The sequence below is a fragment of the Pipra filicauda genome, unplaced genomic scaffold, assembly GCF_003945595.2.
Source record: "Pipra filicauda isolate LSUMZ 115617 unplaced genomic scaffold, ASM394559v2 scaffold354_size748207_pilon, whole genome shotgun sequence".
NCBI classification, from domain to species: domain Eukaryota; kingdom Metazoa; phylum Chordata; class Aves; order Passeriformes; family Pipridae; genus Pipra; species Pipra filicauda.
The window spans coordinates 365,940-388,663 of NW_024104481.1; the positions used below are offsets into that span (position 1 = coordinate 365,940).

Below are 22,724 nucleotides of genomic sequence, written 5' to 3' on the forward strand. Positions count from 1 at the left end.
TATATGATTTTTATGGGTAGTGTATTGAAATGAAAGATGGAAGATTGTTTGAAATTAAAACAGATACTTTAGTAAAAAGAGCAATATCATCACTGGATGGATATCATCCTTCTTCTCATCCCATTTAATTTAACATTTCTATATGAGCTGTAAGAGAAAATGACTAACAGAAATGAAGAGGACTGCCAAAAGTCAAATTGCTTCACTGAAAGCTTCTTAGTAAAATGACAACATCCAGTTCTAGATAATTACATCTTATTTTGTAGGAATGTCAGTGAATGATGTTAATTTGCCTTTAGGTAGTGCACTTTTGGTTGAACACAGTAACAAAAATTTACTTGGGCACTTTTTGTTTGTCTTAGAAATGGTTCAACATTGTCTAATAAAAATGAAAAGCTCAGACTAGGAGAGAACAACATCATAGTCTTATAGATGGAAATCACTAGTGCAGCTGTTCCAGGGATCAAGCAGATTTTCACCACCATCGAAACCTTAGATTTCTCTTTGGATCTGAACCTTAAAGAGCCTTAGCAGAGACGGACAGAGGAAAAGTTTTCTGTTGTTAGACAACCTGAAGCTTCGATACCTCATAATTTACTAATTGGCTCAAAATGAGTTAAGGTTACTTATTGATCCCCAGCCAGGCTTGTTGAATGTTTGATGATTCAAAGCTGTCTACCACTTTCCAGTCTAGCTGTGTTCATGGTGAGCTTTCTGTCAGTTGTGTGGGTGTCAACATTGTCCTTTATTGTGAAAGGGTCTTTCCTCACCTGTTGTTTATTCTCCCTAGTGTGTTTATAGATAGCATCTGTCTTCCAGAGTTTGTTTTCATAAACAAAACAATCCAAATTCTTTTAAACTCCACAGATTCACTTTCCAGTCTCTTAATAATCTTATCCTCACCACTGGATAGGGTCCCAGTGATGTCTTGGGCACAGGTGATCAGTCTTGACACACAAGTTATTTTGTTTTAAGACATTGCAATTACCCATGTCGTGGACGGATGCTGACAGGAAGTTTAGTATTAGGAATGACTTGTTCTTTCATATGGTCAGTGAAAGTTACAGCTTGGGAGCAAGACAGGTGTCCTTTCCTGATGTGGACAGCAGTGACTCTTGATTCCTCTTAGTACTCTTGGAATACTAAGGAAGTGAAATACTCCTTCTAATCAGTGCCTTTTCTTTCCGTGCTTTTCCGTGTTAACGTGCTAAAAACTAAGTTTAGTCATGCTACATTTTGCAGCAGACATAATGCTTCTTTCTAATGGATCTTTCTATTATAAAGATACTATTTTATTTCATCATAATGACTTTTTTTCTCCATGAAGTGCTTGACTTTTTGGAATAGATGAAGGAGAAGTAATGTAGTATCTTAAGGAATAATTCTTAAGTCACATTTAAGATATTTGTACTTGTATTTTTTGTTACGAGGATACAGTTTCTGCAGTTTTGACTTTGTAACCCCTTCTCATCTACAGGTGCTGGGGCCTGAATTTGTCACAGCACTCAAGTGTAGCCTTAAGTAAAGCGTGTGTGTTCATTATATTTGTTTAGACTGTCCTTTGAAAGATGTCTCTAGGCTGTCAACCAACCTCAAAAATAACCCCAGAGCATATATGCCCAGGCACTCTTGTGGTGTTAGTAAGTGGCAAGGTTGTTCCAGATGGTCTGTTTGGAGGAGATATGCAGCATTCTTTTAAGGCTCTGATGTGGATGGGCTCCCTGGGCACCTTTGAGCACACAGTGGTCCCAGCAGTTTCTGAGACTACACTTCTAAGAGCTGTGCAAACAAATTTGACTACAATACTGACTTCAGCTAGGAGGGCTACTTCATTAAAAGTAGACTTCAGAAATTTAAATGTAGACATGATACCCAAGGAGTAGAGAATGCTGTGGGCTTTAAGAAGTAATTTAAATTTTTTGTGATACCCCTTTGTTTTTACCTGCATGTATACATACAGAAATTCCTACCTGCTGTTGGTGTAGGATGGCCATCTGTCTGGCAAATCCCCATGTGGAAGTCAGATGCATCTGAGAAGGAACAGAAAACCTGCTGACACCTGTTTCTCCAGCAGATGTAGTTGCCTACTCTGCTTTTTTATTTTCTCACCAGGTGCTTTTGAGATTGACCTTTAGATCTACTTTCAGCAGCTTTTGCATTCTAGTCCCGGCACAGTGTACAATGGAGGATCATTCTGACGAAATCACCCTTTCTTTTTTTTTGGCACAAATTTTGGGGGTTCCTAATTACACCTTAGGAAGTACTCCTGAATCTGGGCACCTCAGTTCAGTCACGGGAGCTGATAAATACCCAACTTCTTTAGTTCCAGAAAATGCCTTAAGAATTTCTGAAAAACACTCAAACTGGCTTTTAAAATCAAGTGACATCTTCTATTTGAGAATCATTCCACATATATTCATGATCCCCCATGTAAATGGTTTCCAAGATGCAGGAAAAAAAAAGTAGAAGTGTCTAAGTGGTCCTTTCTAAAGATAGTCCTTTTGTCTGCTGGAAATTTTATTTCTTTATAAAGATGCAGAGCATTCTGAGCCCACATTACAATACAAATACCTTTGGCATTCTGCTCTGAATCTGTGTATGTACATGTCTGCCTACTGAGATCTTCTTATTCACAAATTATCCTCAGTTTCTTTGTGACTCTCAGCTCTGCTGAGACTTTTGTACCTCTAGTATGTGCTCTTTTGTGCATGGTACACAGCACGGAGCAACAGACTTCCTTGCTGGAGCAGCAGCCATGATAATCCAAATAAACACAACCTTCTGTAGGTGAATTGTATCTCCTGTAACTAAAGGTTAAGGTGTCATCTAGTGATTTATCCTTCTTAATGGATTTGTTGGATCACTGTGATAGGGACATAATTTACTACCTTTTGTACATCATAGGTTGTGTTCTCAAAATGGTATTTGGGGATTTACAATACTGAACAGGATGAATTACGTGTCCAATTATCAACCATCCTGTTTGACATTTAGTCAGTGCTGACAGGAATTGGGCATTTAGCAAAATGAGGCTTCTACAGCAGTCTTTCAATAAGATTGTTTTATTTCAAGGCTGTTGTTAATCAAACATTTCTGGAGAAAAACCACAACATAGACTGTTGATTGCATTGACTGTTGTGCTATGGCCAGCCAGATGTGAGTGGTGTGTGTTATAGTTGTTATCCTCCCTGTAAATTATTGTCAAGACATTACCTCCTTGATGGAAAATCCAGCAAGTTATTGCAATTTGAAGGCAAGTGGCATCCTGATGTAAAGAGCCTCTGGGTTAGGTGTCCCTGACAGTATGTGAAAGGAACCTTTGAGAGCAGTAAGTGACCTCTTCAGACTTCATTATTACCTCAGGTCTGAACACATTCGCAGAACTAAACAGGTTCTGCAAGTGTGCAGACATGTGTACTTTTTCAAAGTATATTCATGAAAGATTTCCTGTTGGAATCTGAAACTCGGATATCTGCAGAAAATGATTATGTAGCAGGCTGTGGACAGCAGGAGCTGGGAGAAACTCCTTACTCTGAGGAGCCTCATTACAAGACTCATTAATATTTAGCTATGTTTGATTGTCCTGTCTCTTCAGCAAGATATGGAAAGACTTTGGGATGGTGTTGTCAGACCATGTAGAAACCCCTTTGTTCTCTTCCCCCCATGTGGTCCTAGCTAAGGGAAAATGTTAACCACTTGTGTAACTGTAGCAGAAAATTGTGTAATCCTCTTGTCAGCATAATCCATCCCCTAGTAAGCATAACCCATCCTCCTCATTAACATGTCCTGCCCCCAAGACCCTTAAATTGTGAGACGCATGTTCAATAAATATTCCAGTTTCTACCTCTAAATTGGGATCGATTAGTTATTGACCCCTACGATTTCCTTTCTGCAGGTTCTGCCTTCTTTATCTGACAGTTCTTGATTGGCTCTTTAGCCGGTAATATTTTTCTTGGCCATATTGTTGGTGTGTACTGTTATGATCCTAAAACGGTATGCTTCAAATGGTGTTTTGTGGTTTGTATCTTGGCTGCTGGAGGCTTCTGTATGGCCTACTGTCTTGTCTCCAGAGAAGGCAAAATAGGTCTATTGGCACAAAGGGCCTTGTCTGACCATTTGATTGCCTCCTTTTGAGCCTCTGATCCCACTGACCTGAAGCTGCCCTTACTGCATCCACACAAGAGGAGGAGCAGGAAGAGGTGTGGCTGGGAAGCATGTCCTTTTTTTGTACCTGTATTGTCAAATGGGAGTTGCTGCTGCTGTGAGGAACCTGTTTTTGATCTAAGTGACTACCATGGCTGCCTATAGTGGGCCACCTGTTGAATTTGGGTTCAAATGAAAGCCATTAATTTAGTAAGTCAGTATACCTAAGAGAAGGTTCCTCACTGAGAAGGTTCTGACATAGCCCATGAAAAGGAGACATGCATCAGCTTCTCCTGTTTACACTTCTTTTCTCCTTCTTCAGTGGTGTAGCTCCAGGCAACATAGGAGACGGCAGCAGTTTAATGCATTGTTTGTGCATATGATCAAGCAGGCAAAGACAAAATGAGGACACGCGATGAATTTGGCAATAGTATTCCAGGACAGAGTGGCTGCCCTCCTTAAACTGCCTAACCTTCTCTGGCATATTCTCTTGACTTAGAAATTGAAAATGCATATCAGGGAGTTATCTGCTACTTGTGATTTTCTGCAAGAAAAAAGAAAAATCATTGCTTCAATACAGATATGCTATCCTTACATTTAAGTTCCCAGAAGGCCCCTGACTATGTGACAAGAATTACTGTCATGGATATTGCATAACGGTTTATTCATAATGTTTAATGCAGTCTCAGTTTTATGAAATATGGATAATATTGGAGACATTTTGGACAGTAGCTTAGATTTACACTTTCTTTTAAGGTGGAAACAAGGGACATTTTTAGTGCTTTTCAATGACATAGAAGAGTTGAGATTGTTACTATTAAAAATGAATAAAACCCATAGAAGTGAAAAAGAGAAAAATATATTGCATAGATGGATTTTGGGCAAATCATAAATGTTTAAAGCATTTCTGGAGGTTAGAAATGCTATGCCTTTATTTGAATACCATAACTACCTCAGCACACTTCCTCACTACTCTGTCCAGGGTGTTTTGCTTCTTGGCTGGAAGGCTGGAGCTCAGTTTAGAGGATACAATTTTGAATAATCCTTCTTCTTGTTAAAGTTTTATTATTAAAATGAAAGCATTTGGAAAAAACCAAAAATATACTTGACATCGATGCATGTGCAACATATGTTAAGAGTCAGCTGACTTGTATGTATTTGTTTTGTGATTTACAGGACAGCTTTCCAGCTCGATTTGGAGGAATACATTTCGTCAATCAGCCGTGGTATATCCATGCCCTCTACACAGTTATACGACCTTTTCTAAAGGAGAAGACACGAAAAAGGGTATTTCTCTGTTTAATTGTCCATTTCCTGGCAGTTGTCATCAGCAGACACATCATACTCTAACAATGTAGATATACAGGAGATATCAGCTTGCTGTTCTGTGTTGTAAAGAGTACCTTCAGCTGTTTTAGAAACTTATACAGCATTATCCTTTAAGGACACAGTCACACAGTGCACTTAAACGCATTTTAAAATGCAAGCACATGCTTTCTCCTGGGTGTTATATAAAATTATTGCCAACATTAGAGATTCTATTAAGATTGTATTCAATTCCATTATATTTAATTTCTGTTAAAATTATTTGTGTCTTTCTTTTAAAAACAGAGATAGTGGCTAGAGAATCCTTTCCTTGTGTGATTTCCTTGACATTCGCATGAGCTAAAATACCCAGCTGGTATATAGTAGCTTGCAAATACTAATTTGGATGAAAGCAATAAAAGGAAATTTGTGTGCATGCGTCTGTGCATAAGCATGAGCAGTCTCTGAGACGTTGCTGAATTTGCAGCATTTGCATCAGTGCAATTAAATTAGAGTTGGTGGTGATAGCATATGATATTATTTCTGTAACAGGAAATTTGTCATTCAGAAAAACACAATCAACATCATGTACAAAGCCACTACAAAGAATATGATGGTTTTGGTTTTTTTTTATGTAATCAGCTCTCTAAGCAGCTCTGTATTTTCTGTCCTCAAACACAATCTACAAGGCCACAATCATCCTTAGTGTTTAGCTGTTTCTTGTTAACAGATTATGCTTGAGAGGCCTCTGGTATTCACAGGTTTTGAACTATAGATCACAAAGCCTTTTATGTAATATCTGTTATAAATATGCAAATGAAACCCCATTTTGAAGGATTCAGTTGCACTCTGTTGACTACAGCTTCAGCAAAGAACATTGTAGTGCCAGATATGTTTGAGGCCTTTTTAACTCAAGTGCTATGTATGCATAACTAGGGAGTAAAGTGCAGCTTTTTGGGTGTGTTACAACATTAATATTAAGTGACAAGGCAGTTGCACATGGGTGTTTATCAGTTAGCATCTATATTTTTATTTAGACACCTGAATCAATGGCATATATTTTCGGAAACACTGATTTTTTACAACTGTTTTTTGTCAATACTGAATGCCTATAAAAAGTAGTCAGATGATTAGATATTGATTTACAGTTCAAAATTTAGTGTCAAAATGTGAAAGTTATGACCAACACATAAAATTTAAAATCAGCTTTAAAAAAAGATATTATTAGATCCAGAACAAATGATTGTGAAAAAAACCCAAACCCAAGAGAATTGTCTTTAGATTTTTTAAATCAGGCTCATTATTTATCTGTAGTCTTTATCTTGAATTATTTTGTATTTTCTTAACATCTGGTAGATTTTCAACTGATAGCTATATTCAGATAAATGCTGTACTAGGCATGTATAAAAACAATTGCTAAGAGATGAAGCATTCAGCTGAAAAGACACCATAAAATAAATTACTTTCACCATTCATATATGTTCTTTCACAGAAAGATTAAATTTCTTTCTGAGATGGGAGAAAATTACTCGGTTTGCGTGGTCATATTAATTTTCCTGTGTCCACAGCTGACTGGAAGATGGGCTGCACTAAGCAATACAAGAAAAACATATATTTGGTCTTTGACTTTCTGCCTTTTGAATTTAACTCTTGATAAATTGTGCTAAGGATATAGCTGTCCAGAGAAGTCCTTGCAAGGTGAAGTGAAATGTGAATTGGTAGCAGTTGATGTCTTGTGTGCACATCCCTGCCTGCCCAGTGGGGACCAAGAGGCAGGGGACAGCTGTTAGGAAGCAACATCCTACTTTCCCTTCTTGGCTGCTTCTGTTAGTCGTTTAAAAAGGGTCCAGCACTGCCTTTCCTGCTGTTCAGTTGTATGATCACTTTTTGGCAGGGCACTGATGAGTGCCAGCTGGGACTTTCTTAGGCATTGTCCAGGAAAAATTTGGGGATGGCATGGACCAGTGAGCAGAACAAATGAGGTGAGCTTATTCTGGACATGAAAGGAATTCAGCCATATGGATGTGAACTGTGCCATGGCACTTGCTCTTAGTCCCAGAGGGTGAATCTTGGTCTGACTTATGCATAGTCCAGAAATAGTTGCTGTGAGCTGTCTGTGTAGCCATACCCAAAAGCAGGCATTTCTTCCCAGTGGAAAGTCTGCAGGTTTCTAGTGTCTGTGGCAGAAGGCTGCTCAAATCCAGAAATACTCTGTTGCTAGTGCTCGTAGGTCACACATTCCAGGTCTCTGAGGAGAAACAATAAACATAAACATAAGTATTCATATACATATATTTCATATTGATATGCAGATATATAAATGTAAAGTACATATGAATATCAGTCTACCAAAACATTGAGGGAAAATATCAAATAGTCCATCAACTGTTCCCTCATTGTTGTCACAGGAATTATTTTACTGTTATTATTTCATGTATTGTCAAGTATAAATGACAGTTACTAGTATGACTAGATTATGGAAGAAAATCTTTCCAGTAATGTTATCATTACACTGCATGCTTTATCATATTTATAGAACTCATGGCTGGATGGTGAAAGTCAATATATATTCCTTGATGTATATGGTGAATATTGTTTTTATTAATTATTTATGTTCTTAATTATTCACTTGAATTAATTCACAGAATTAGGGAGAGCAAATTACAAGAGATAGGCAGTCTGTCTATCTAATCTGCCCACCTAGCTACCAGACATCAGTTCTTACCCTCCTTAAGTCCCTTGCCCTGCAAACGTTTTAAGTCATTTATGCTTTAATCACTTTGAAGATTTATGAACATAGTATGGCCATGCTTAAGGCAGAGATGATATGTGCCTTCCTCCCCCACCTCTGTTGACCCAACACAACCAGCATATTGAAACCGTACAGTATCCTCTAATAATGATGATGTCATTTGGGCTTGGTTGATTTTTTGTGATACCCCTTTGTTTTTACCTGCATGTATACATACAGATATTCCTACATGGTAATAACCTCAACAGCCTGCATCAGCTAATACACCCTGAGATCCTGCCTTCAGAGTTTGGAGGAATGTTGCCCCCCTATGACATGGGGACATGGGCAAGAACACTGCTTGACCACGAATACGATGATGACAGTGAATGCAATGCAGACTCCTACAACACTCCTGCAAAGGATGCAGAAAAGGACCTCTCTCCTAAATCCATGAAAAGGTGAGTTAAAGGTACTGTGGTCTTCTAGTTTTGCTATAAGGTTAACATTTGCCTTCCTCTTTTATGAAGCTGCATGTTGTTCCCTCAGGCTATTATATACAAGGTCTGTTCTTTTTTTTCCCTTTTTTAAGAAGATCAGTGTTGATTAGAGACCATGGCCTTGATTATTACCCATGTGAGTTGTGAACTCAGTGCAGCTGATTATTTTGTGGTGCCATATAGGTCGTATATGCAGTACTGAGTTTAGAATAAGCTCAACCCCCTGTCCCAGCCTACAGTACTTATTAGAGAAACAGTGCTAGCTGGAGTGAGCCTTGGTGCAGAGGGTAAATTGGGGCCAATTATCCATCTGGGCAGTGAAAATAGCTCTTATCTTCCTCCATCTCATAGCCCAGTGCCTTGTATCCACCAACCTGTAGGTGCCAGGACATTTACAGCATCTTAACTGTCAGTCACAGTGACTGCACACAACATGAGAAAATGTACTAAGGAGAACTAGGACAAAAACCAGTGCCAATTGTTATACTCAAGTCTGGTAAACATTCTGGCGTTCTGGTATTCTTCTCTTTGAGAAGGTACAGTATAATTGTTTGCTGCGTTTTACCATTCAAGATAAAGTACAGGAAGTCTCCAGTAACTATGGAAGCAGTGAGGTTATTCACTTTAGAGGGGTGAATCTGATCCAACCTTACCAGAGAAAAGGTGATATTACAATTGTGATAGAAAAGGTTGAGCAGGGAAGCAAAAGTCAGAGTGCAACTCATAAGGAGTAGGCCTAGCAATGGATCAGAAGAGAGCAAACAGGGCAGAAAACAATATAGAAAGTCATTAAAATTAAGTCAGAATATGCTACGCTGGGAACCCAGTTTTGGGAGATGGCATGTGATGCAAAAGGGAAAGAAATTCTGGAAGCAGATCAAACAGGATAAAACACTTTGAAATTCCTCAGTCAGGAAGATGATTTTGGATGGAAAATGTTGCATAGACTGGAAAGAACAGTATGGTTTTAAAGGGGGATATTTTTGTGGAAACAGAAAGAAGATAACATGAGATTGCCATGGGAATAAAAAAAAAGAAAAAAAACAGTGAAGTTTAAGGATTTTGTGTGGAAAAAACCCACGGTGCATTGAAAGTGGGAGGTGGGAATGAGCTAGGATAAGGAGAAGTTAAGAAAGGTTCTGAAGCTGTATGACAAAGATGTAATTAACATAATTAATGGAGAAAATGGGACAGAGGAAAAGAGCCAGGGGAAGGGGAAAGGTGAGCAATACACTTAAATATGATTTGCTTGTAATACAAGAATTATGAGACAATAGAGAAGCTGTCTTTGACAGAAGGGTGGAATTAAAGAACTGAAATGCAGAAGTTTTACTGTTTTAAAATGAAGTCACAAGAGTAAATAACTTCATCCAAGGGTGCAACAAAAAAAAAAATATGAGAAGGCCTGTCACAAGTTCCTTTGGAGAAGACCCTTTGGAGCAGAGTTTTTCAGATTATTCTAGGCAAGCACATTACTAAACAGAAAATCAGTGAGTTGACCAGATTCTTCATTCTTTCTGAAATAATTTTTATTCTCATTTAACTTGTGCTTGAAAAACCTTTCATACAGAATTACACTTCAGTGTAAACTTCAAACTGACATTCTTTCAGTCTGGATGAGCTGACACAGTAGGTTACCTACTGCAGAAAAATAAGAATGTTGAAATCTGTATCTACATAATATTAAGCTGAAATTTCTTCACCTTCTTTGCATTCTTTCTCAGTTAGCATGCCTCCAGCACCTGCTGGAATCCTCATTCCCTGGCGCTAGTGCCAAGTAGTAAGATGGACAGAAAGTCCCAGAACTTTGGTGTATTAAATGCACAGATTGTGTAAAATACTAATAGAAAAATTAAGATAAAATAGATAAACTATTTCATTAACAATTAAATTTAACTTGAGTATAGCACCTGATGTGTTGTCTCTCTCAGTTTGAAACCACAGTCACTATGGTATGTTAGTGCAGAATAAGATTTTTAACATATAAAACCCATGACAGTAAGTCAGTGAAAAGTGCTGAACTTAGAGCAAATTTCATAAGTGTCTGGCAGATCTCCAACAATCACCTTGTTTAATTTGGCTTGCCATTTTAAAATTAGTTTACTGCTCTGAAACAATGTTCTTCTTAAACCAAAATCCTACTGAGAATTCATTTCTTTCTTACTCATTTTTACCCCATAATATATTTTTTACCCCACTAACATTACTCCAGATCTGCTTGAAGTTTTGGTGAATTGGATGACCTCACCTTGAAAGGAAAGTTGATTGTGTGGAGTGTCACTGAAAAACAGGAAAAAAGCTCTCCAACCAATTTTCTAGATTAGAAAGCTGATATTACTTTATAAACAGTGCTGGGTGCACGGAGATCGCTCCTCAAAGCATGCATCTGCAGCAACCTAACAGACATGGGTATATTCATGCAACTAATATATATTAGTCACATTTTTATTGCATATTCATTAAATTTCCTGAATAAATGCATATATACTAATTATTCCTGTGGACTTACTTGGCTATAGTTTCAGATCTTTTGGTGAATCTTTTCTCCTTGAGAGTATCTCAAATATGTGGCCAGGTCATAACGTACTTCTCTTATCATTTCTTTGCTCTAACACACAATCCTTGTTCTCAAAACTAAGACATCTGCTAGTATATATTAATCAATGATGTGGGTAAATAAGGAAGCAGTAGCTGGCATAAGACTATTAGTCACAGATGTAGAGATCAAACATTGTTTACTAAAGTTAAAAGGATTTTCCAACATCTTCCCCCACTGCTGCATAGACTCCTTTCTTAAAAAATATAACTTGTTTGGTAACAGGAGGGTGGTGGAGATAAGGAGGAATGAATCCCATCTGTAGCACAGACCTCTGGGGAGAACATGTTGATATCAAGTGGCACTATTACAGCTGTTTCAGCAGTCAGGTTTAGCATGTGGCTGTGCTCACCTGTAGCTGTCAGGGCTGATGCACCCAGCTGGAAACTGCATCCTCTTCTCACCTAACCCTACAAGGAAAATGTCTCTGTTGATAAACTTTGCAGAGTAACTGTGGTTTGGTTCCTCACCTCTGCAATGGGACTTTGTAGTATAACTCTGCCCTGCTGTGTTTTCCTAGAATTTATTCAGTAATGTTTTTAAACATTAAAACATTAAAGTTATTTGGGAGCTATAGATAGAATAGGGGTACTATAGACTTACACAAATGTTTTTTCCTTTTACATACATTCATTTGTGAATTGCTGCTGAATGGAATGAAACTTCAGTAAGTTTCTATTTAAAACCGAATGAAAACTATTTCTCCTTCAAGGCATTTAGGCACCTGAGCTTACAAACCATAGATCAGGATTTGTGTAGTTCAATTTTCACACCTGCCTTGGCATTGGGGATTTTGGAGTCCCTGAAAATTTATGGCCAAAGCTCCCTTACTGGGAATTTGAGACCAGGTTTGCAGCCATTCCAGTTCCTCTTCAGTTCCCCGGATGAGAAGTGGAAACCCTGGCTGCTCAGTCATTGGCAGTTGAGGAAAAGGCTCAGTTTTATTACTTATATTCAGTTGGCAATCCTTTGAAATTAATATGCTTCCACAGCAATTTTTATCATGATGAACTGGATTTTCCATGAGTGCAGCTTCCCACCAGCAAATTTTCAATCAGCTTTGCATTGGCACGGTACATTGTGAAGATTTTAAAAAAGCATTTTAAATTCAGTGGTTTTGTTTTCTGCCTGAGGAAGTGACTAGCGTTCAGGATGAGTGTTACTGTACAGTTTTAATTAAAATTTTTTAAAGTATGCTTATCACAAGAGAGACTGTCATATTTTAAAACTAATTTTCTTGATTTTAGCATTAGTAGGAGAATGTGATAAATATTATTAGAAAATATCCTTGTTTTTACACTTTTCACCTAGGCTTTAGATGTTTTTTCTTGTGTTTTTGTAAGCTTTCTTCAGGTTTTTTGAGAAAGTCAGATTGTCTCCTGCTATCAGCCTCATTCATTGGTTTCATTGATGATGCCAGTTCATAAGAGTGGAGGATTGACTTCGTATGTTTATCTTAGGAGAGTTTAGAATTTATAAAGGTTTTTCTCTGCACTGTAGCTCTCCAAATGGGCGTATTTGTAGCAATGCTGCAGGCACAGTGTGCTTCCACTGATCAAAAATAGATGCCTGCATTGTAGAGATGTATACACCCTCTTTAGCCATCTCAAATCTTCTTTAGAGAAAGGAAGAGAAATGGGCATTTCCTGCATGAGATTCATCTCACTGAAGGAAACATTTGACAAGAGTTGCTTTTACTGTACCCCAGAAGTGATTCTGATTTTTGACAAACTGAGACATAGCTGATGTGAGACCCCCATCTTAACACTTCAGACTTTGTTTTTAATGGAGCATTTTGACTTTGCTGGAGGCTGGGTTTTCCTCTTTGTCTGCACATATGACTGTTGCAGGGTACCAGTTATGCTTCTATGCTGGATCAGAGAACCTGGAGAAATTTTACAATCATCACTGAATTTGCCCTTATCATCCTTCCCTGCCCTGTTTAGTTGAGTGGGTGATTTTGACAAATTTGTCCACTGCTCCAGAAATACTGCTAGCCATGGCAGTATTCCCTAGAGTTGACTTAGTATCTTGTACTGTTGAATTTAAATGCTATTCAGAAAAGGAGCAACTTATGCTTCCAGCTAACACATCCCACTAGCTGCAGTGTGCCATTACCCAGCTGGGTGGCTTCTTTACCAGTCCGGTGCCATATAACCTTCTGGAAAGAGGGTCAGTACTTAAGTCAGTACAAAGAATAGCTTAGTTTGCTCTTCTGTGCTGAGGATGCACCCTGCTTCACAATTTCACTGAAGAAGACAAGATCCACTTTATTCCACCTTTTACTCCTATATTCACAAATCAGCACAGAGCCCTTTAAGGCCATGTTATCCCTCCATGAGCGTATTTCCTGACCATTTGCAGTGATTAGGTGCTTGGGTAATGCTATACCATTATTTTTAAGCCCTGACAGACATTAAAATAAACAAAAGAAAGCTGAGGTTTACCCTCATTTGTCGTGATCTAGAAATGTCAAATAAACATGTTGTCCCTCTGCAGGTCTCAGTCAGTTGTGGATCCTGGGGTGCTGAAACGCATGGATAAGAATGAGGAAGAAAACATGCAGCCTTTGCTTTCACTTGACTAACAGTTTTTGAGCATCGGACGGACGTGAACTGAGGTGGAAGGCACTGCCTCTCAGCAACAAGCAAACCATTGGGAGTGTAACAGCTGGAATCCTATTTACTTATGTTAATGTAGCATAATGGCAGCAGGTTTTACTATTCTGCCTGAATTCTGGATGCCCTTGGGTGAAACAGAAGAGGAGAAAAAAAGAAAATAAAATGAAAGGAAAAAAAAAGAGGAAACAATAATTTATTCTGTAAGTGCCAACTTGTTTGTAAATACAATATAATCCTCAAATTTGACTTTGTAAGTTATGGCAAACAAGTGCTATGGAAATGAGTGACTATTAAATATGTCAGTGAAGTGCACCATAAAAAAAGAGAAGAAAACATGTGTTCTCTCTTACATACACACACACACACACACACACACACACACACAGAGAAATACATACTGGACAAAGAAAAATATCAAAGCCAATTAAATGTTGTCCTTCTAATAGGAAGCCAATGAGCACATTGACTACTGTTTTCTTTTTCTGCCATGCTTGTGTAACTGTGCAAAGATAAAGAGGGAATATAAGAACTTGGGAGATTCTGTTGAATGTTTCCTAACTCTAGGAATTGGTTTCCCAAATAATGTTGTGATTTAGGATTGTGATACAGCAAAAACCGTGTAACATTGTGAAAAAGATAACAGATGAACTGGAACCAACGCTTTGACAGCTTTGTTGTTTAGCTGTATGGATCTCTGAGGTTTCTTCCTTAACTTTTCATTTACGCAAGTAACCTGGTTTGTTGCCGTAATCTGGGTGTTGTAATATGGGACACATTGGAGTTACTTCTCTTGCATTTTGGGTGCATGTCAACAATTTTTCCAGAACTCTGTTCTGCCTTGGAATGAGACATTAGTCCTCTAAATACAGTGTGATAACCAATATCTGAAAGTAAAGCCTGGCAGCAGAGGTTAAAAGGTAATCACTGAATCCTGTGTACTGGGAGACTGGATACATATATATATTTTTACCAATCTCTGACAAGCATACAAGGTGACATTGTTAGATAAGTATATTTCATTGAAGGTTTATACAAGAAATACCTATTCAATGTACTTAGATATATTATAGATTGTATATTGAGACAATGTCATTATTAATATAGTAAAACTTACCATAGAACAACAGCATCCCACTCCAAGCAAGGATTAATATGAATAAGTTGTAGTCAAACATCTCAGCCTATGTGTTTAGGACACCTTTGTTTTTGTTGTAGTGTAACTGTATATATTGAACATGTGCCATAATAGAGAAGTACATTTTACCTCAAAAGGGCAACAGGTTTCACTAGGGATTGGGTAAATCAGCTGAAATGCATGGACTGTGTCATCTTTGTGTGCTGGTTAATGTGTATGTAGCCCATGGTAAGCTGAGGCAAGAATGTAGTTTCTTATTACGACTTTACAGTCAGAGTGGGAAGACACACAGGGTGCCCAGCAAGACATCTGAATAGTTAGAGGTATTATAAGAGAATGTTCAGGCAGTGCAAGGATTAGTTAAGGAAACAGTGACAGTGGAGGTGGTAGCTCACAGCAACCCTGCCTCCCAAGCACCGGAGTTTAAAGAATTTCTTCCATTACTTCAGTGATCACTGAAGTTTCAAAGTCACTGGTTGTAGGTCACCTCTCCTTGCCCAGGATGATTAAAACTGTAAGATTTAGTAGGCTGAGATGAGTTAAGAACAGAGTGAAATCTTGACAGGGTGTCATCTAGAGTTTGGCTGTAACTCCTGTGGTGGCAGCTTTGCATTTCTCAGGGCTGAGATAGCCCTGATTCTTCCAGCATCACCCTTGATTAGCCCAGACAACACACAGATAAAGCTTTCCTACTTTGCAGTTCGTTAGCAACGCTGATAAATATTGTATGCCCTAACATGCCATCACATTGCAGGAACTTGTCTGAACAAGTTATTGCCTTTCTGCTTTCTGCTCTCCTAATTCTATTTTCATGATACGTGTTATGAAATGCAAAGAGAAAAGATATGAAGCCTGAACGTCTTATCAGTCTGTCCTACAAGTTGTCAGTAGTAGAAAGTGTTGTAATACTACTTCTATGGTTTGAGAGACTTGAAAAAATGATCAATCCTTATATACTATTTTGTTCAGTCCTGTTTTTCTCATTCCTTGTAACATCATGCTGGATAAGTGAGATGTGTATCCAGGATTTGCAAAAGTGCCATATTTGAATGTATGTTGTATATGCCCACACTTCTGGTTAGTAGAATAGCATATTGTCATTGATCTGATTTTTAAATCCTTATCAGATAAAACTATAACAGCAGTAGAAGTTTTATCCTTTTAAGGGCTTCAGGATTTAGTCAGTATTCCACATGTATGCAAACTGTGACTCAGTGGTGATCAGTATCTTCATGAATCCTTTTAGAAACATGGGCTAGACTTTGGTGTGAGACAGCAGAGTGCTGGTTTCAGAGGACAGCAGCTGTTTGGTCAGAAATTGCAAATCTTCTCCACTGTATGGAGCTTAAAATTTGTTTTGAAGCTTATACATTTGTTTTCTTTGTGAATCCTTTATTTATGCACTTAAATGTAATTTATGTAATATTTTCTCATGCCTGATTTCAACTTCAAGTTAATGAGTATTATTACATTCTTTCCAGAAAATACAAGTAGGATATATTATAATTTTGTGTAACTGGGACCTCATCTTTCACCATGAACAAAATTCCTTTTTCAGTGAGGTTCTCTCTGTTAAAGAGTTGGGCTACAGGTCTTCTTGGCCGCAGCTGTTATTTCACTGAAGCAGATTCTGACAGTGGTAATTGCAGTTGTGACTTTGGATAAAAATATGAAAATGGGTAAGAAAAATAAATATGCTTTACCCATTGTCAGTATTCTTTGAAGGCATTTCTCTTTTACACATCAGGGTACATAAAGGGTAGATTTTCTTGTAGAAAATCTTTATAGGTAGGTCAGTTTTTATTAGATTAAATTTGGACTGAAAACTTTTTCCAATCTTTGTTATCATAGAAATTGCTGTCTAATTTTTATAGCAGAATTGAAGTGCTAAAAATAGAATTCAAATGCTTGGGAGTATTCCTCTTAATTTCTTACCTTTGTTGTGTATTGGGTAGAATAAAACCTTTTTGTAATTATGCATGCTGATATGCATATAAAAAAATATCCTGCAATATGAGGAACTTAGTGGAAAAAGTGGGTACACTTGTCCAAGTAACTATGCCCAAAGAAAAAAAAAAAAAAAAAAGGAAGGGAGAAAAAAAAGTGTAAAAATTGATAGTTTTGGGCCTTTGATAAGATCTAAAAGTATCGCCTTACATGATGTCTTTTCCAAGAAAAAAATGTTAAAAAATATATGGAAAAGTTATGGAAACTTCCATGCCCAAAGCTTTCCTCTTGTAAAGAGATGTCAATAGTCTCTTGGCTTTATAGAGACAGGTAATCAGACCCACTAAGCTCCAACAACTACACAGAGTCCCAATAGCTATTCATTGTAAAATAGTTTGAGATGTCTTTACAGAAATGTAAATTTACTGTATAGCGTATTTAAAAAGATGTTTTGCACTCTACAAACATGCTATGCCTAGTCACAAAAGATATTTGTGGAGACATATGTAAATTGAACACAGAATTAAAGAAAATAGGCATAAAAGGGACCTCAAGAGGTCATTGATCTGTGGAGGAGTAGATTCACTTTAATGTCACTCTCAGAGAATTGTTTTAGCTCAGTACCTTTCATGGAATGCTCTTTGTATTATTTAATCACAGTCACAGCAAAGCCTAAGCACATCACCTGACAAAATTGTAACCTGACAGTATTCATACCTTTTATTATTTTCCTGTTCTGTTTTGGAAATTAAAGTTTGTCAAACATCGTAAGAACTACCATTTAGAATTACTTGGAAAACACTTTGCAATAAGCTTTGATCATATCCCTGTTATTATATTGTTTCTGTTATTAGTGATGTATGTATTTGTCAAGTTTTTTGATAAAGTTATGTTTGAAAGAGGATACAAGAGAGGAAAAAAATCAATCAGTCTTCAGAATTTTGTTTAGAATATTAAAATGTGATTTTGGGGGGATGTTGATATTGGTTTTGATAATTTTTAATTGCCTATGGAGAAAGTTCTGCTGAGCTATCAACAGCATTGGGTACCCGGACAAATTTGGAAGATAAATATCATTGTGAAAGACAAGAGCAAAGGACTCAAAGGAACTGTACTGTAAGAACAATCAAATGACTGACTGTATCAGGTCATTCTAAAGGAAGGTATTTTGCAAGTAGCTTACAAGCATGGTGCTGAGAATAGTACTTTTGTCCACAAACTTCAAAGCACACTAAGAAATTGAGAAAATAATAGTAATCACACTTTCTCAGGTAGCAAAACAGAAACACAGCAAGTTAGAAACATTTCTCAATGGAAGACGTTCCCATTGTTTTTCTATATGGCAAAGATGACACTTCAATGACACTTCAAACTCTGTCTGGTTTTAACTGCAGGAGAGAAAATAATGTGTCCCTATTTTGTGTAAGAATGTCTGGTTGTTGATTCATTCATACCTAGATCCTTTAGAACGCTTTACCATGAGACCTTTGCAAACTGGCGATGATTTTCTTTCCTGTGGAGTTAAATCTGAATTAACATTTTGCTGAGGAAATGGCAAAAAGGGAGCATGTCCCCCACATTAAATGCCTTTCTTCTCTTTTTAATTGTTGGGGGGGAAAGTAATTTTGTCTGAAGACTACCCAAAGGAAATCGTGGCTCCTCGGTAAAGAATTCTGAACTTGGCCAGGGATGAAACAGGATACTTGTTTCTAATTAACTATACAGGGAACATCAGCATTTTATTTAGAAGCATGCTCAAGTGACCACAAATGAAAGTACAAGCCAGGTAGATAGGATCCCACATCCTCTATTGCCTCGTAACTTTGAATGATCCTGTGTCAAGGGTCTGTATTTAGTAGATTGACTTGGACATTCCTTTCAGTCTGCATTTCAGCTTTCAGTTGTGTGGGAATTTTTTTCCTATCAGCTTCCGGGATCTTAATTTGTTTCCTTCATGTGGGTCTGTTGGCACAAAATGGCATTGACCCCTGTTGGATTGCACAATTTGCAAAGTGATTTTGCTGTTAAGAAATAACAACTTGTGCAATGCTGGGCAGTGGTGAAGTTCAAACGTGGGTCACAAGCTCCCAGTAATTTGTCACTCCTTCTCCAGTGTTTTGTGCATGTGTAAGCTGCTCTGATTGATGTGTGTTAGCTCTTGCATTATGTAAATTTAAAAAGAGAGAAAACAGAGAAGTTTCTGCAGTGAGTTCAAAATCTGAATTGGTGGTATCACTGTGGAATCCAAAAGGAGGGGGAGCATTGTACACAGGCAAAATGAAGAGCTCTCCAAGGAAAGATGCTGATAATTCCTTATGGTACACATGTTTTGTTAAAACATGGCCAAAGTATTTTGTCTACAAGGGTCGGTGGTCAACCAGAACTGTTCTTTCTGCATCAGTTACCATCAGTCATTTACAGCGAATCTTCTCTATTGTAGGTGTGACAAAGCTTCCTTTTGGTGTTAGCAGAGAATTCACTTCCAGAGAATTGACATATCTGACAATTTGAAGCAGACAAATGGCAGGGGCTAATTAGGATTTGTATTTGATATGGAAATGCTGCTGTGATTCCTTAAAGAGTCTGTCACATCATCAACACACAGCAGTGCCTAAAGGCAGGCATCTCAAATCAGATCCCTTGGTTAATAAAGATTTAAGGGGAGAAAAAAGCAAAGGAAGAGACAATAGAGGATGATAAAACACAATAATTAAAATAAAAAACCAGAAGCAAGCCAGTAGTGAAAAGGTGTATGAATGGGAAAGATAGTGTGATAGAACTTGTATTAACACTTCCAAGAAATGAATCAGTAGCCTATTGTGTGTCCAGCCTCTGCATTATGAGCAGACTTTCAGTTTCTCACATAGACCACCATGTGTGGCCATGATGGAGTTCCTTGAATCTTTAAAAAATGTTTGAGTTACTGTGTGAAATGGCGGGTGCTATAGCTGAGCTTATGAACATGGTTTAATGAATCAGTGCACACCACCAGAGCCTCACTTGGAGATGGGCCCCAGGAATATATGAAATGCTGTATCCTGCTTGGCTGAAGAAATCGTGGAGGGAGAGAAGGAAAGGAACCCTGTGGCTGTAAGGAAAGGTGGCAGGCCTATGGAGAAAATAAGATTGTGGAATTGGGAGTGAACTGATTGACCATTTAAATGGTAAGGGAGGCTTTCACCTGCTCAGTAATATGACAGGACTTAGAAACCCCATGACACATCTGTCAGCAGAAGGGAGAGAAAACATATTTCTCTCCCACACAGCCCAGTTTCGATATTTTTAAACCTGATGCATATGGTAGACCTGAACTGCCTCTGCTGCTGCCGATTCCACAGTGACTGCCAGGATATGGGTATCATGTAGCATGCAGGAGCTGGAAAGCTAGCGTTCACCAACCTGTCCATAGGAACAGAAGGGAGGGATATATTCTGCGAGTCCCTGCTGCAGAGAAAATTTTGTGGGAGAATTCGGCACTTGCTTGAATTAAAGCCTGTCTTGCCTTGACATCAGTATCAGCGCCTACTCTTGTGTGGAAAGCTGTAAGTGGTGTGGGAATCTCCCCCACAAACCTCGGTGTCTCGTGCTAATTATGCAGCCTTCAAGCTATAGCTGGTGATCTGTGTCCTGTGTCTTTAAACAGTGCTGCTGGTGATGTTAATTGTAGCCATTAGTCACTCAGAGTGGAGATGATTTAAAGGAAACTGACAACTTTAAGCTTTACACTTAATGCCTAAGAATATTAAATTGGTGATTGTTACAAATAATGCCCAAGATTATGATAACTTAAAGGGTTTTGGGGTTTGGTTCGGATTTAGCGTATAATCACTCTTCCTTAAATATGATTTTCCCTGATGTTTATGTGCATCTTTGATGCATCAATAGCAGAAGGAATTAAATAGTAGAAAATGTGATTCTAAAACTACAAATATATTCAGAGGGGCACATATAGAATACCTGACATTATTTAAAAAATTGTTTGCAGTTAACTAGTGTTCAACTTGAGAATAATGGCTCTTCTAAATCATTTGATTCTCTAGCTCTTTCACCCTGTGGACTGTCGTGTGAAATGTGTTCTACAAAACATTTCCAGCTCTTCATCCCTTCTCCTACCCTCAACAACATGCTGTCTGCTGTATGTACTTTATTCTATGAATAACTGAAGAAAACTATAAAAAAAAAAAACCCAACACATTTATAATCTGCAGACTAGATAATGAGGACCAGTATTTTAAATATTTCCCTTGTACAAATCTCTGGTAACAGCATGAAATGGAAAATGAGAGCAAAGGCTGATTTCATCATAGAGGAATATAAAGAGTCTGGCTAGGGATCTGCACAGGTGTAGATAGACAGTCCTCTGAGATAGCTCTTGTGATGTAAGATGTTACCTTCCCCGGACTGTTAGTTGTCACTCTTCAGGTAGATCCTACTGCCCCAAAATTAAAGCAATAGCAGATTATAGAAGTATGCCTGTCCCAATGAAGGCTGTGCACAAATCATGCTAACTGTTGATTCTACACTCATGCAAGTGCAAAAGCACTCACATAATCTATTAATACAACTCTGTTATGAGAATAATGATTAATAGATAGTCATGGCGACATTTAAAATTGCTAAATTGGCAATCTGTGCCTTAAGGCTCTTGTGATCTGTAGTACTTGCATAAAAGTAATGATTGAATAATTTTTTGGGTTTGTTTGTTTGTTTTGCATGCAACAATCTGCTCTGGAGCCTTATGGAAAATACTATAGCACCAAATCAAAATTCAAAACTAAATAACAGGAGTAGTTTGCAAACAGTGCTTGTATCCTCAGGATAAAATTCGTTTGTTTGTTTCTCAGTTTAGTACTGTTAGGACTCAGGGGGTCTGAGATTTGTAAAGCCAGGACAAGTTTATTAATCATGTTCTTTCTCTGTAAAGTTTCAATAACTACTCTCTTTTCACAAATTGTTGTCAGTTTGAATTTTATTCTTGGACCTAGTGAAATGGTTACTTTTGGTCTGTTGTGTTCCAACCTAAAATCTGAAGATAAAGCAACTTTGTGAAACATGTCACTCTTTATATTGTGTATTTAAATATCATCAGTTCTCTGTGATCAATAGGCTGCTTTGGAGAGTACTACTACTTTAAATCATCATTGGTTATTGAGGAAGAATGACATCCTGTTGAATAAAATATGACCAAATGAAAATTAAAGTACATATATATTTTTGTGTTTGTACATGAGAGTGTTTGTGTGGCTTCCTTGTGCTCATATATATATGGAAGACATTTTACTTCGATGAACTGCACTTGATTTTTATCAAGGCATTGAAAGAAAAATAACTGAGTGGTATGTCAGCATGTAAGTCTAGTAACCCTGAATAATGTCTCTTTTCACCCAGCAGTAAGTTTTAGAGAGCTAACATATTTCACATTTACAGTACTGTTGTGAACTTTCACTTCTTGGAAGTGATCTCTCAGATGAAGATCACGCAGATATGCAACACAAGAAAGGCTCATTTCCCCCTCAAAGATATTTCCTAATCTCCTACCTCTTAACTTCTTCTTTACTGTGTTCCTTAGCATCATCTCATGTTTATTGACTTTTCTTTTGATGCCACATAAGGGAGAAGTGATATTAGCTCTGCACAGAAATGTCCCTTTCTTCAGGAAGACATTTCTGTTCTCAGGAGAGAATAACCAGAGTAGGACAGAACAGACTATGTGACATTGAAGGGGTATCTGCAGAATAACCATATT

At 37.8% G+C, this 22,724-nt stretch overlaps 1 protein-coding gene across 1 annotated transcript in view; it reads left to right on the forward strand.

Moving 5' to 3' along the window:
* Window positions 1-22,203, forward strand: part of CLVS2 (clavesin 2) — a 58,870-nt gene extending 36,667 nt beyond the window's left edge. The window contains exons 3-5 of the mRNA XM_027751784.2: window positions 5,320-5,430; window positions 8,420-8,640; window positions 13,775-22,203. Of these exons, the coding sequence (XP_027607585.1) occupies window positions 5,320-5,430; window positions 8,420-8,640; window positions 13,775-13,862 (420 nt within the window). The 3' untranslated portion in view covers window positions 13,863-22,203. The remainder of the gene's footprint in view (window positions 1-5,319; window positions 5,431-8,419; window positions 8,641-13,774) is intronic.
* The last annotated feature ends 521 nt before the right edge of the window (window positions 22,204-22,724 follow it).